General features: G+C 35.2%; 2 protein-coding genes across 5 annotated transcripts; both read right to left on the bottom strand.

Annotated features, from left to right (window-relative positions):
• Positions 1–2,871: 2,871 nt before the first annotated feature.
• Positions 2,872–5,950, bottom strand: LOC104112784 (laccase-17-like). Its single transcript, XM_009622798.4, has 6 exons — positions 5,696–5,950; positions 5,435–5,586; positions 4,809–5,053; positions 4,567–4,695; positions 3,364–4,332; positions 2,872–3,250 (listed from the first exon to the last, which is right to left on the bottom strand). Exons 1-6 carry the CDS (start codon positions 5,813–5,815, stop codon positions 3,120–3,122), a joined length of 1,746 nt encoding a protein of 581 aa, XP_009621093.1. The 5' UTR covers positions 5,816–5,950; the 3' UTR covers positions 2,872–3,119.
• A 3,515-nt stretch (positions 5,951–9,465) lies between these two features.
• Positions 9,466–14,681, bottom strand: LOC104112785 (amino acid transporter AVT1D-like). Of its 4 annotated transcripts, XM_070195090.1 has the most exons (12): positions 14,225–14,680; positions 12,544–12,803; positions 11,873–12,087; positions 11,754–11,777; positions 11,469–11,649; positions 11,151–11,370; positions 10,902–11,037; positions 10,583–10,748; positions 10,441–10,484; positions 10,308–10,350; positions 10,080–10,142; positions 9,466–9,981 (listed from the first exon to the last, which is right to left on the bottom strand). In XM_070195090.1, exons 1-11 carry the CDS (start codon positions 14,428–14,430, stop codon positions 10,111–10,113), a joined length of 1,527 nt encoding a protein of 508 aa, XP_070051191.1. In that variant the 5' UTR covers positions 14,431–14,680; the 3' UTR covers positions 9,466–9,981; positions 10,080–10,110. The 4 variants fall into 4 exon arrangements, 3 of the variants coding, with proteins under 3 accessions (XP_070051191.1, XP_009621094.1, XP_070051190.1); XM_009622799.4 differs by lacking the exon at positions 10,308–10,350 and having other exon boundaries at positions 14,225–14,672; XR_011413733.1 differs by having other exon boundaries at positions 9,919–9,981; positions 10,341–10,484; positions 14,225–14,681.
• Between the last annotated feature and the right edge of the window lie 712 nt (positions 14,682–15,393).

The raw sequence follows: 15,393 nt of genomic DNA, 5'->3' as shown, positions 1-15,393 counted from the left end.
GACAAAATCATCCCGTAATGAATCCACAGCCCGAGAGACACCGATCTCCTTTTACGGGGAACCAAATTCCCGTTGCTCGGCAACTCCTCCTCCTCGTCCACTAGACGATACAAAGGGGAAGCAAGAAGCTCCGCTGTCGAAATATTCGCAGGCGAAGAAGAAACCGATGTTAAAGCAGCAGTAGATGGGGTCTACGACCGAGCAGACCTGGCCGCGGTTGAAGAAGGAACAAAAGCAGATGATTGAGCAGGTCTAGCCGTGGTCACTCTGTAAATAGACTCCAAAGAGGAGGCAACCTTTCTTTTATGAAACACGGGAGGAGGAGCCCTCGATCTCCTCGAAGATCCTCGGGCTGAAAAAGAAAAGAAACCAAAGCAAGGTTATCATCACCACCAAGAGCAAACTACAATAAGTAGGTGACCATGAGGCCAAAACAGCAAAAACATATATAGATAAACTCACCGGCCAAGGAAGGAGCAGGCCCGAACTTCTTGAAAAAGCCCGGCCACTCATGAATTCCCATGATGTGAGGCAGAATCCGGCCAACCCAGTCAGAAATGTCCTTGACCAAAGGAGGGGGCGTAGTTGTGGCTGCACAAAGAAGAGATAAAATTTCAAAGCCTACGACTAAAGCAGACAGATCAAATGTTCTAACAAGAGAAGAATAGACACTTACGAGTGTAGTTCCAAGTCTAAGGGAAGCCGTCCGCATTGGCTACCACGTCTTTGGTTCTGACAAAGAAGAAGTTATGCCAGAACTGATGACTTGTCTTGTCGTCCTTCTTCACCACCAGGCATTTAACTCCTCGACGGCGAAGGTTCAACATTGTCCCCCTACAGAAACTAGGGGCGAAGAGATGCATCAGATGCCGGAGTGTGATCTCGACCCCGGCTAACTCCGCAAATTTAGTAAGCATCCTGATGAGCTCGTAGATATATGGGGCGAGTTGAGCCGGGCACATGCCATAGTAGCAACAGAATTCCTCCGCCAATGGGAGAAGAGGAAGAGCGTATCTGAACTGGAAGGGATATGCATAGAACGCACAATACCCGGGGCGGTGGACTTGTAACACATCACGCCCTGCTGGGACCAAATCGATGCGGGCATGAATGTTGAATTTTTCCCTAAGCTCTGTTAGGTCGTCCCTTTTCATAGCCGACTCAGAAACCTCGGGCTCATCTTCAGGCGCATTCGAAAAATCAGACCTAACTTTCTCGCTACAAGGAATTATTTCCTCCACCGTAGGAAAGTTCTCATCTTCAACGATGACAGAGACGCCATCAGCGTGAGGAGACATAAACACCGCCAAAGGGACAGGGTCAGTTCCCACACTGGAACCAGAGGATACATTAGCCATATTTTTTATGAGAAAGAAGGATTAAAAGCAACGGGAAGCACTAAGACGAGGAAAAAAGACACACAGTGAGGGAGAAAGGAGAAGTCACAAGGTTTTGATGAGAAAAACGCATAATGAACAAATGAATGTCATCACATCTCTATTTATAAGAGTTCGGGCATCAAAACCAAGAGATTATGCCATCATTACCCAGTACTGGAATCGAAACGACAGCTCCAACTGACAGTCGCACGGGAAACGACGCAAAGCAAAGGAAAAATACGCTATAATGACGCATGATATTATGACATCATTCTAGTGCAGAAACGATGCAACCCCAAAAGTTGTGGCCCTCGAAAGGCCACGTTGGCAGCTCGTCCCAAGCTTAACTACCTGACCCACTCGTCCACTATCCTCGACCATAACCAGCAAAGTCCGCTCATCAAGGTCATCTGAGGACGGCCTCAATAAGCGGAGGGACTAACTGTATAGGTCGAAATCTACAACGGAACATTTAGGGCGAGAAAGTATTGAGAAAAAATCAGTCGAGGTCGATCAGGAAATGGCGAAGCTCGTGGTTGGGATACTTATAATGGTCGAGGACGAGGTCTGTGCAAAGAACCGTAACGGCTAGTTTTTAGGATAGAATAATAGAGGGAATAGTCTCTACACATGTACTATTAGGATTTACTAGGGATATATCCCATATAAAGAGGAAAAAAGATAGAAAAAAGGAGATATGTAATATTGACCTGATAAGAATAGATTTCAGAAAAAGATTCTCTCGCTCTAGCAAAGATACAAACATTACATTTTCATCAAGATTCTTGTTCATATTATTCCATATTTTTCCATCAGATCCGAGAATAGTTCGAACATTCTAGGAGTTATCTGCCACTCATCATTGTCAGGAGGGACAATCATCCAGTTCATTCTTTACTGGGTGAATCAATCCTTTTATTTACTTAAATGTCATTTATCGCTATTTATTGCTAGTTACTCCTCCATTATTGCTCATACTTTTTGGAATATTTAATGCATGTTATTGCCAGTTTTCCACTAGATTTGTCCTATATTATCCACACTTTCAGGATCTGCATTTAGAGATATTATCATTAACTAGGTTTAATCCATTATTATATAAATACAATAGTTTTAACCGAAAATTATATTTTTTTGTCAAACAAAGACAAAGCTTCTAAATTTGTTGAATTGGCATAAAAAAACTAGTGAAAAACTTTCTCTGAATTTTTTTCAACCACACCACTACAATAATATTTTTTTCAGTTTTTACAAAAATGGATACACTACTCGAGAGGTGCTTTTCAATCTCTGCAGCAACTGAAAAACTTTTCTAAATGTTGGATTAATCGACAACCTTTCATTTGTAAGAATAGGGATATTGACTGGGATATAATACGTGCATGAATTCATTGAAATGTTTGAATCTAGTCTCATAAAACAATTGATAAATGTTCAAAGCCAAACATCCATGCCTCAGTAGTCAGGACAATAATCTAAGATCAATAAAGAATTGGGACAATAAACCATTTATTCTCACTTGCATATAAAACACAAATGCCGTTAAAAAAGAATTACAAAACAGAGTCAATCCTTCGTCCTCTCCTTAGACCATGGCTTGAAAAGGCCATTCAGTTACAAAAAATGACTGTTAAAGCAAACACACCCAGAACACATAAAAGGAAAAAAAGGTCAAGACAAGAAATGAAATTGCAAAAGTTTAAGACTTGACGGTTAATTCTGAAAAAAGGAACCAAGAAATCAGCATTTTGGGAGATCAGAAGGAGGAGGAAGGAGCTTCTGATTGGGAAGTTTTCCATCTAAGACAAGCCATGCCATTTTCAATCCCCAACTTGTATGCACTTCCAAGTGACAATGCATGAACCAAACACCTACATTTAAATGTACAAATTCTTTAGTCTTAACTAAAACATATTATAACTTTGTCAAAATATTATCAGATGCAATTTTAGTATAAAAATCACTTGTGATTTAATCAACCAACCTGGATTATCAGCTAAAAATCGAATAGCGACCCATCCACCAGATGGCACACCTACTGTGTTCCTCTCAACAGGGTCAATGAGATTGAAGTTAGCAGGATCCTTATTAGGGTCAAAATTACCAAAACCTTGACCAACGACAAAGAAATTGAAGCCGTGAAGATGAAGTGGATGGCTTTCAGCACCAAGAATGCTTGTATCTTGCATAATAAGCTCAACACTTGTATTAAAAGGAAGTACCAAAACTTTAGTACCATTGCTAACCATTGTGTTATTTGGAGGATTCCCGGTATAATTGAACCAATTCAAAGGATTATTAGGGAAATAAGGGCTATAAACACCATTTGATTGTCCAATGAAATGAGATTGGAGCAGTGCAGTTGTAGGTTGTACAAATGATATGTTATTAATTGACGCTGCAAATTTGGTTGTATTAGTAGGACCTTGACAAGTTTGATTTTTGTCACAAGGAGTTGTGCCAAGGCCTACTGTAAAAAAGAAATGCTTGTCAACATTTTGAGGGACTTTAGTAGGAAATTGAGAAGTTGCTAAACTACGGAGCTTCTTGCTAAAATTGGTAGCAAATGAAGTGTCATTTAGAGGAGGTAAAGTAGGCATGAACATGGGAAGTTTCTTCATTGATTTGGTTGAATGAGAAATTGGGGATTCATATTCAAGAATTCCCGCAACAGTGGAGTTGTCAAAAGTGCCTTGGCCAGTAACATAAGGTCTAGCAGTCATGAGAAAAGTGGCACTAGGGTATTCAGATTTGGTTTTCAAAAGGACATTTGTTGTCTGTCCTGGTGTTATAAGTATTGTGTTAGTCTCAAAAGGTTTAACATATACTGCATCAGCATCGACTACTGTGAGTGTGTGATTTGCAATGCTGAAGAAAAGCTCGTCATTGAGTGCAGCATTGATCATACGGAAAAGGTATGTCTTTCCTAGCTTGACCTTTAGCTTGAATGTATCTGCCACAAATAAACCATTTATAGAGCTAAGTCAGAATAATGGAAAATAATAGTACCAAAAAATTTAACTACTATTCATTAATACATGTCACTTAAAAGTCAATTACATATAACTTTCTATAACAAGCATGTATTGATCTTACATTACCTACTTAGGATGGTGAATGACCTGTTACAACCCATAAAATTACAATAATATGATTGTTGAACGAAAAAATTAGACGTTAAAAGTACCTTTTGCAGAGCAGTTGTACAAGAGCCCCGGAAGGCCATTAATAGTGTAAGCATCAGAGACATTTGGACCTCCACCAGTTTGTAGAGCTTGGCTAATAATGGCTTCAGGATCAGCATTGAACCATTCTCCTGAATATCGAAAAATTAATTTTCGTAATGAATATTAGGAACAATTGTAGATGGAGAAATTTGAATCATAAAATTTAATTTGATTTTATATATGTAAATGTTTAATTGAGTACCTAAGATGATTGGAACTTCCTTGAATGGTTTGAGAAAAGGGTAGGATTCATTTTTCTTAGGAAGGATAATTAGAGGGCCATAAAGAGTAGATCTTAGCCATGAAATATGGGCATGCCACCACAAAGTCCCTCTTTGACCAACAATTGTGTAATTATATACATAACTTTGGCCTGTTTGAATGGGGCATTGTGTTATATATGCAGGACCATCTGCCCATCCACTACGAAGCTGTCTCACTCCATGCCTGTTCAGAGGAACAAAGAAAATTAAAGAAATTAATCCTGGTACATCCAAAAAGTAAAGATATAACTATACTAGTAATAATTAAAAGAGAAAGAGATCCAAGCTCTTTCAATTTGTTTTTTAATGTTTCTTTTGAAATAGCAGACAATGTAGAAAGGATTTAACTTCGGTTCTATATATTATATTATAGTGTAAAAGAATTTTTATACTATACTAATTAGATCACGTAAAAAATAATTTTATAACAAGTGAGATTATTGACTTGAAAAATAACGCAAATATTACAGACTAATAGTGTAATACACTTTCAATGTATTTAGTTAAGTTTAATCCATGTAGAAAGGACGCAAATATAGTAGAAGCTAAGGCCCAAAGATTATACCAGTGAATAGAAATATTGTTAGGAACATGGTTATTGACTTTTATAAGTAGACGATCACCCTCCCTTGTCACAATACGAGGCCCTGGGAATTTTCCATTAACCGTCACTATGCTCTTAGTATGGCACAATCTAGTGACATTTGCCATTGTTATCTACATTAAAGATTCAAAAAAGAAGAAAGAAATGTTAGCAAGATCAGTAACAAAAAAATATGCACATTATTTGCTGTAAGATAAGTAGAATGGACTTTTGATATCATACATTGAACTCATAGTGTCTGGTGATGGCTAGTGCAGGCTGAGGCATGAGACACAATGCCAGAAAAGCAATAATGAACATTGCCATAGGAACTAATGATGGAAAAGTACTAGAAAAACCCATCAAGTTTTTATGTCTGATCTCTTCCTTGAAATTAAATTGAAGGGTGAAGATCAGCTTAAGATATTGTAGTAAACTTGGATGAAAGCTAGCTCTAAGATTGATGTATATATATAGAGAGAAATATTGATGGGGTGCTTGGTCGATTAGGTGATGAAAATGGTGTATTTTAAAGAAGAGAAATCTGGAAGAATAGTTCAAAATTTGCACATATTTTTTAAAAAAATTGACCAACTGTAGTTGGAAAACAACTTTAGAGTGATGTCAAAGACAATCTAGCTCTATATATTATAATTATATATTTCGCTGAGGTTAAAAAACTTACCTTCGTCGTGATGTTAGGGCATCCAAAAGCTTGCATGATATTGACAAATTCTTCATATATGCGATAGCTACTGCATGTGTGCATGGGTTTGTTCTTTCTTTTAATTTGCACTGTTTTAATTTCCTCTTTGTGAAAGTAGACGTCTACGGTTTTAGTGATAAAAGGGTTAAAAATTGCATGTTTTTCAGCCTTCTCTAATCTCTTGCAAAATTAGAAAAAGTAATAGTAAAATCAGGGTAGAGCTATAGAGTTAGCAATGAGATTACGTAAATCCAATCATTTTTGCCTATTTCCGTAAACGTATTAAAAAATTCACTAAATATTTATAATTGTAAATCCAGTTATATTATTGTATATTAACTTATTGTCATTGTAGGAATATAAACCTCAAATCCTGAATCCGTCTCTCGAAAAGATATATCTTTGTTAGTGAAATTATTTTGACATATTAAATGGAATTCTCCTTCGAAACATCCGATAAGAAAACCATCAGAGAGAATTATAAATAGAACTATCTAACCAATTACACTGTAAACCCTCTTGTCAAATCTCAACATTTAGGCCTAATGATGTACATATGCTTTTTTATCAAGTTAAATAATGGGGTTGTAATCTTACCCAACATATAGCGACTAGTTCATTGCTAAACTAGGCACGTGGTTATGTTAACTAAACATATATTTAATAAAATTTAATCTTGTCTATTCCATTCCAATTAAATAATGTTTTAGAAATGTGCGTATCTTCACTCCGTGAGTAAACTTTAAGCAAAACGTTATCTATTATTTGTAAATAAATGATGAAGGGCAAGAAAATGACAGTACATTAATTGTTTTCCAAAAAGTAAAGGAGTTACTTATTATTAAAGTCGAATGACTAAAATTTGATTTGATTTTTTTTTTAAAAAAAGGAGAAAAAATATATTGGTGTATAGTAAGACAGGTTAGTGATAAATGAAGTGAAGAAGCTGAAGTTGGCGAGAAAGGGGTTTTCATTCTTTTGGTATCTCACAATCCTTAGTAGTTAAATGGAGAAAGAAGAGTGTAGGACAAATTTGTATGTTAAGCTCTTTTATGGCAAGCAATGACAGACCAGCTTTTGCTTCATTGTACATCCCTTCATTCCAATCCAATGTCTGACTAGTAACTTTTCAAACTACACCAACATTCTGTTCAAATCAGAGGCGGATCCAATATTTTAAGTTTATGAGTTTCTATAACAATCTCAAATCAATAATAATTAAATTTACTGTCAAATATTTATAAATATTTGATGAATTTTTTAATATATTTATAATGTTCAGGCAAAATCTACTAAATTCACGTGATCTGTAGCTAACTCTATTGCTCCGCCCCGGATCACACCACTCTATCCCCCATCCCCAAACATCCCCACGGAAGAGCAAAAGCCAAAAGGAGAAATAAGGGAAGTAGGTAAATTACATAAAATTCACCTTTTTACATCCAGGCCAAATTCAACTACTACATTAACTAGAAAAAGAAACAGAAAAAAAAAAAAAAAAGATCAACTATATTCGATGGGAAAAGTGGAAGAAGCTTTCCTATATATAAGGGTTACAAAAAAATCGCTACACAAAACCGCATTTTCTAGTTTCTCCAGTGATGGATAAACGGTGTTATTTGGTAACATAAACAATGACACATGTAGGATTTTGCGCAAGTAATGTTAGATATATTGTTACAATTCGGTTTGTACATGAGACTCTAGTGATTTAGAAGAGCCTATGTACGTACATATTTACTCAGAAAAACAAGGAGTATTATTACACGTATAAAGATATTTTTTGTGAAGAAGTGTCTAATGACACCCGCTTATACACTACTAGCATGTTTGGAAGCACACTTTATAATTAAATTTTGGTGTAATTACACTGTAACAGGTTGTCAGTGCATTCAGTAGAAAGTAGATAGATTTTCTCATAGGCAAAATTGCTTCGTGACCACTTAAACTTTTACCAGTTTATCAACCCGGTACATAAACTTACATTTTTCTCATTTGAACACTCTAACTTGATGGAATGGATACTAATAAACTACTTTGATCATTGACTGTGCTTATGTGTCAAACACAAGTGATGTGGATAGAATGCGTTCCAATCACTCAAAAAATGAGCGTGAAAATAATATTCTGATTAAAAATAATAAAATCAAAACGAAAAAATTTAAAAATTGAAAACGAAAAAGAATGGGTAAAAGATCGTCCTTTTCCCTCTTCTATAGTCCAAGTCTGGTGTCCTCAAGAAGTCTCAATTTTACTCGTCGAAGGTTTTTTAAGCGGCCATTCCATCCACCTTCTCCGGTGAAGCACATCCATTCACTATTAACCGGCGGCGCGGCACCGTGAAACATGGTTTTCCGACAAATTTCAGTTGATTTTCGACCAAAAGACAAGCTGATAAAAGCATCTTTTGTTTCATCACTAAATTCATCTCCTCCTACACCGCTAAACCAACCACTATTTGTTGAAGAATTTTTCAGAACCTTTGTACTATTTATTGGGCTATGGGTTTTAGAACCTTTGGAAACTTTCAAATTATTGTTGTTTGATTTAGGTTCTTGAGATTTGATTGAAGAATATGTTCTCGACGAATCTCCGAGAACATGATTATGGAGATTATAGATAAACAGGGGCTGCCGATTTTGGATTTGGGGTTTGGTCGGAAACTTTCTGTTCTTTTACGGATTGCTGGGGAGGGGAGGGAGTTTGAGTGGAGAAGAAAAGTAAAAAATATAATAAAATTTTGATAATTAAATTTTAAAAATGGACCCACAAATACACATATCAAGCAATAAATAGTCAAACATATGATGTGTTGTACATGTCAGCGCAATTGGTATACACGTTCTATTGGATGTATTTATTAGTATCAATTCCATCAAGTTAGAGTGTTCAAATGAGAAAAATATAAATTTATGTATCGGATTGACAAACTGGTACAAGTTTAAGTGGCCACGAGACCATTTTGCCTTCATCACATAGACTATTGTGGATTAATTCCTTAAGAAGGTTCTAAACACCATATCCGATTAATAACTTTTTCACTTAAATCCTATTGACCAAAATAAGTACTTTTTGGGGGGTTTGAAAAAGAAGCACTCATTTTCCAAAAGTTTGGCCAAAAAGGCATAAAAATTTGTAAACGAGAGATATGAAATGAACAGCAGGGTTAGGATGATACTTAAATCCTATTGACCAAAATAAGTACTTCCTCAAGTATGTTCCTTCTTAACTCATGAATAAGACGAAATTAGCTATTATAGCAAGATATAAGATCCTACTAAATACAATTAAATGATTATAACAAAGAGAAGATAAATCTTTGCTTGACTGATTAACTGCTAAATCATGAGCTAACAATGTGATGCAACTGAACTTACAATGATTGGATACAACAGAAAGGGTTCAAAGGGCCGAGTCCAGATCTAGTGTCCTGTTAATTACAACTTCTAATTTCATCATCACTCAAGGAATTCTCTGGTTTTCTCTATTGGGAAAACTGCATATATATATATATATATATATATATATATATATATATTAATGTATATTTTGTATATTGGCTAGCGAATGTAATTATTTTTGGCTGACCGGCCAAATGTGCAAATTGCCCTTCTCTATTCCTTAGAACCCCTTCAACTTTGACATTTGATCTATGCTTTTTGGACCAATGCTAGTGTACAAGAAACTTTTAACTAATGGAAGTAAGATTGTGGTTTCTGTCCATTAGGTCTTGGAACTAGTTGGCCATGCTTGTGACCGCAGAATATGTGCCAATAACTGCAGAAACCACTCCCACGACTATAATGGAAGTGCAAGCTGCAAGCTAAATAATACAAAAGGAAGAAACAATTACTATTAGCATATCTTTGGGATGAAAAGAATTATTTTCTCTAGCTAGAAAAATATGGAGCAAAAATATACCTGAAATCGTGTGATTCGATCCTTGCTTAGTTTAATGTAGCATGCACAAGGAAGGATCAGAGACTGAGACAAAGCAAGCAAAAGAAAATCCCATGTTATTATGATTCTTTTGCTAATTAGCTTCACATTAAAGTAAAAAAAATAGCCCGGTGCACTAAAATTCCGCTCTGCGCGGGGTCCGGAGGAGGGACGGACCACAAGGGTCTATTGTATGCAGCTTTACCCTACATTTATGCAAGAGGTTGTTTCCACGGCTCGAACCTGAAACCTCTTGGTCACATGGCAGCAACTTTACCAGTTACGTCAAGGCTCCCCTTCTAGCTTCACATTGAAGTAAAATGAAATAACTTTGATAACTTACCACAAGCATTACTAGTGAAGATCCAATCAATGACATTACAGAACCTGCAGTTGAAGTTTCAAAAAGAAATGTATATCTTAGTGGTAAAACAGCTTACTAATTTATTTGTTACAAGTGCAAAGTGTTAGAAGAAAATACTTACCAAAATATGGAACTGTTAGTGAAATGACCAAAGTTGAAAACACCAGAATTGTTCTGATGAGGATCGATACACCATAAGTTCTAAGCTGACGTGAAGGTAAGAATTCTTCAATGCCAAACGCGACTGGTGTAATTGTTATGGCATATTTTGTGACAGGGGTTAAAACCTGCACAAAACATAGTTTTATATCCATATATTTATTGATCATCCAACATGAAACAGAAAAAAAAAAAAAAAAGATTTCAGTCCAAGTTTTTAGGTTGCATTTCACATGAACAAAAATGAGAAAAGCATAGACTAAAGCTAATATTATACTTACCACTGTCCAAGCTGCAACTTTTGAAGTAATAAGTTTTGCTGGCAAATTCAATGTGAACTGCGGACTGGTGTTTTCACCAAACATTAGGAAGCCACAAACTGCTACTCCGAGGTACGAAAAGAAGGCAATGGAAAAGCTGCATCGATATGAACCAACACAAGTTAAATATTAAACCTTCAATTTGCAGATGTACATTTTGATTAAAGAATAACATATCATTCCATATATCAGTGCCTGATTCATAATCACCTTATAAGTAGAACAGAAGGAAATCTTGAAGGTTCTTTCATTGATGAGTAGATATTTGGGAAAACTGAATGGCTGCCATAGCAAAAACTATATAGACCAATTGTGACGGGCAATTTTGCAATGTTTAATGCTGTTCCACCCGAGTGAAATCCAACTTCATTGATCGCGCCAACCCATAACAAGCAAAGCACCACGACAATCAGTGCAATCACTCCACCAGCTGGAGTTACAAGCATCAGAATTCAACACGTTAGCACAAATCGAATAGCTTTGAACTAATTTTCAAGACATTTTGAGGTACTATATAATGATTAAAACCTGAAATGTATGACAGCAAACTGAGGTTTCTTAGCCAAACTGTTGGAAGTATGACAAGGGTAGAAATGATAGCACACATTTGATAAGAATCCAGATGAATTCCAGCAAAGACCATGCGAGCACTTGGGAATATGGCACCAAGATTGTCACTCATCATAATCAAATACTCGATGCAAGAGGACTGCAAGAGAAAAAAAAACACTTCCAAGTTATAGATAACAGAAAGCAGTAGAATGAAGCAGAGAGCGAGAATTAGTAAAACTAGGAAAGACTATATACACTTACATATAGTTCCGCGTATAAGGCTACCTGCATTTATTGAAAAACCCAATGTTAGTAGCTAATGAAAATCTTGTTCTGCTAATTGAGGAATCACTAGTCATATATTCTCAGTATATACTCACAGCTATAAATATTCGACCTAGCATTCCAAAAGCAGCTTGTCCGATATCAGGATAGGTTTCAATACCAGGAGAACTGTCTAAACATTTTTTCAACAAAATTCCAGTGTAGAAAGTAATGATTCCAAAAAGCAGCAGCAGAAAAAGGCTACACCATCCTCCTTCTTTGAGTGCATAGGGAGTCGAAAGTATCCCTATTCCACAGAGAGCATTTATCGCTGCATTGAAGGATCGAACCACAGTAAGAACAAAAAAGAGAATAAAGATGAGAGGTTTAAGTACTTGGAAACTCTGTTAATACTTTAACCAAATAGCTGGATATATTGGAGAAACATAGACGAACTTTCAGAAACTAGTACCTATAGGACAACAATATGCAACAAATACAGCTCCAAGATATAGAAATGCTTGAATTACACAGGATTATAGGCTATAGATTGTTGCAAAATGCTTTAGTTCATTTAGCAGAAGACAGTTTTATTTTTCTAATGGTTTAGTATGCAATCAAAGAGGTTCTATCATGATTTTCAGATACTACACATGGTAAAATAGTGCAACAAAAAATGGATAGTCTTTAGACTCAAATTCACAATAACAAAAATTGAGGGACAAAAATAGGCCAGTTTAATAGTAGAACAATAAGCATAAACAACGAGATAAGATCCATGTCTTACCATTAAGAACTGATTGAGTATATGAACACTGCTGTGATGGTGGCAATTCAAGTGCTGAATATCTTGCTGAAGAGACAACAGATAACCTTGTTGGATGTGTTAAGGTTGGAACTTCTTCCTTGTCTGAGCGCAGAGAGGAAATTAGAGGTTTGCAAATCGAAGGTTGAGGCGTTGGAGTAGTCTGAGACCTCAAGAAGGAGCTTCCCCTTAAAAAGCTGAGTGAAGGAGGGGTCACACCTGTGAACATGTCCATTGACTGCCTACATATTCAATAAAAAAAATTCACGTGAAGAATATCAGAAAGACTTTTAGCCTCATATATGGATTCATTTATCCAGCCATTTAACCATAACATATATGCATATATAGTGAAAATTGGCAAACAAACTAAACCAATACATATATGCATACCTAAGAACAACAATGTGAAATAGAGAAAAAAGATTAGCAGAGTATTTATTATGTTCTCTTTCAGAATGGACTTTTGTATCAGAATTGTGAAAATAAACTTTCTCAAAAATTTGAAATTACATTAGAACTCCAAAAGCACATGACGGATTTATCAACCATTCACAAGTTTTTGTCTTATGTAAGTTAATTTGTCAGACAAGTTTGTATGTTATTGCTCTGCAAAAAGGTACATTCGGCCTATGGACTATCACCTATTCATAGACCATAGACAACTTCTTTGAAGAACATGAGAAAGCTAAATATCTTATGCTCAGTGTTGTTTTCCATTTATTAATCAGTGCCAAAGCTAGAATTTATGAGATTGTTCACAAATTCAATAACAAATTGGCTAATAGTATATGTTTCACTTTTAAAAATAACAGTGAGGAGGTTGTATATTCTAGAAAGTTGGGATCTTCGCGACAGAAAAAGATTGCAATCAGTTTGATAATGATCAAATGACATTGCTTTTTCAGCCCGAACCTAGGAATCCCTTAGATATATATGATGCAAAACGGCTCTTGTTCCATCCTTGATCAGAGATTTCTCTATGAAAAATATGAATCGGACACCAAAACTCTTGAATACTTTTTCACAGCCATCTTCTCATCTTTCTCCTCATAGCTAATTGAAATTCAAATAGTGAATTCAAAAACCATGGATAATAACCAAACTCTACTATCTAGTTTCAAGATATTACGTAAAACACTAATATTAACAAGTAGTCAGAGGGTAAAATCTATATACAACAGTACAACACAAATTTAAAGACACACATAAAAGCCTAGTTATACAAGTCACTGCTCATGTTTTCTTATAAAGTTGGTGTCTAGACCAACTTCCTTGCACCTCGACTATTCACCTACTTTGCTATCTCATGCCAGCATATACACCAAGTAATTTTGTGTACCAAGTCTTATGCAGATGGAAAAGGGATGTCACTATCCTTTTTTTTTTTCTTTCAAAAAAGGGATGTCACTATATCCTTTTTTTTTCTTTCAAAAAATGTAGCGTCTAAACCAACTTGCACCTGGACTATTCACCAGTTACTTGCTATCTCCCATTTCCCATTGGCGCATGTACGACTTTGCCTACCAAATCTTATCCAGATGGAAAGAAATCACCTAAAGTTTTTTGATATGCTAAGATTTGACTCCAATGGTATTTACACATTACTATTCATTTATTTTACGTGCATGAAAACAACAAAAGAAGGAGAATCAAGAAATACCTGTAACTTTGAGGCCAAGTAGGGGAATCATGAGGTCCAATTTGGCTATGAGATGGCTCATGTACTGGAGAGTGAAGGGTAAAATCAGATCCACTATCATCATCATCTTCTTCAATCTTGTAATCATCTGCTTCATTCTCTTCATCGTCTGTTTCGATTTGTAACACCCTATCTGCTCCAAATTCTTCATCTAATCTCATTCCCATATCTAATTTTCTTGTTATTTAATGTATTCTATTATGCAAAATAAAATCCTTTTATTACCATGCAAAAATAACAAATTACTCGCATGTGTTATATATGAAACAATAGAATAAATCTGCAAAAGAGGAAGCACAAAGGGTTGCGAAAGAGAAAAAGTGAGAGATGGAGATTTGATAATTGCATGTGTTTGGTTTCTTTTTATTTAAGAACCTAATTAAAAAGAAAGATTCAGTTTGAGATTTGATTGAACGACAACAGCTGTTTATTCCTTTTTATTTAAGGTTATTCTTTGTACTTAATTGGTTACGGCAGCCTAGGTAATTACTTATTAAACACAAAGCTATCTTGAGAATAATAATTAAGATAAGGATTACTGAGAAATAGGGTATCAAGAATAATATGGAATATCTTTTAAAGGGGAAAACTTAATCTTTTTATTGTGTGTGTGTGTGTTAAATTAATTGATTTTTTCCTGCTTGTTAATTTCTATTTTTCATCACTTCCAATGTACATTTATTTTTCAAACTTGCGCTACAAATTATCTTTTATGATATTTGGTTTCTTGTTTTTTTCATGAGGATATTGTCTCGTTTTAGTAAATTCTAGTCAAAATTTTGTTCTTTTCTTTTTATAACCATTCATTAAGCTAAGAGGAGGGATTGTTGAAGTTGAAAATCTTTAAGTTGAAACAAATTAAATTATCACATTTACAAATAAATGCACAAAGTATATATAGTCAATTCGTCCCATTTTATTAACACCATTTAATTAGGCATGAAATTTAAAACATTTTTTTAGCTTGTACATAAGTAGAAATGGGGAAAAAATTAAATTTATAGTTCCAAAAGTTAATTCCATAGAAAAATATCACATTAAAAGTTAAGTTGATTTGTTAACAGGTTTGAATTATATTCGTCAAACTTCTAAAAGTTATATTAACATAATATAATTAGTGTAATAGCGTC

This window comes from Nicotiana tomentosiformis, chromosome 2 (assembly GCF_000390325.3).
Source record: "Nicotiana tomentosiformis chromosome 2, ASM39032v3, whole genome shotgun sequence".
Lineage (NCBI taxonomy): Eukaryota > Viridiplantae > Streptophyta > Magnoliopsida > Solanales > Solanaceae > Nicotiana > Nicotiana tomentosiformis.
Note: the sequence above shows the minus strand (reverse complement) of the source record. Positions and strands in the feature narration are given on the sequence as shown.

What these genes read in the sequence shown, in the direction of transcription:
- LOC104112784 (XM_009622798.4), bottom strand. Translation starts at nt 5,815, where the DNA reads ATGGGTTTTTCTAGTACTTTTCCATCATTAGTTCCTATGGCAATGTTC. An exon ending in AACAATATTTCTATTCACTG is followed by an intron (nt 5,054 to 5,434) that starts GTATAATCTTTG and finishes TCCTCTGAACAG; the next exon opens with GCATGGAGTGAGACAGCTTC. An exon ending in GTACAACTGCTCTGCAAAAG is followed by an intron (nt 4,333 to 4,566) that starts GTACTTTTAACG and finishes TATTTGTGGCAG; the next exon opens with ATACATTCAAGCTAAAGGTC.
- LOC104112785 (XM_070195089.1), bottom strand. Translation starts at nt 14,430, where the DNA reads ATGGGAATGAGATTAGATGAAGAATTTGGAGCAGATAGGGTGTTACAA. An exon ending in TACTCAATCAGTTCTTAATG is followed by an intron (nt 12,088 to 12,543) that starts GTAAGACATGGA and finishes CCTTCAATGCAG; the next exon opens with CGATAAATGCTCTCTGTGGA. An exon ending in TCGAATATTTATAGCTGTGA is followed by an intron (nt 11,670 to 11,868) that starts GTATATACTGAG and finishes ATAACTTGGAAG; the next exon opens with TGTTTTTTTTTCTCTTGCAG.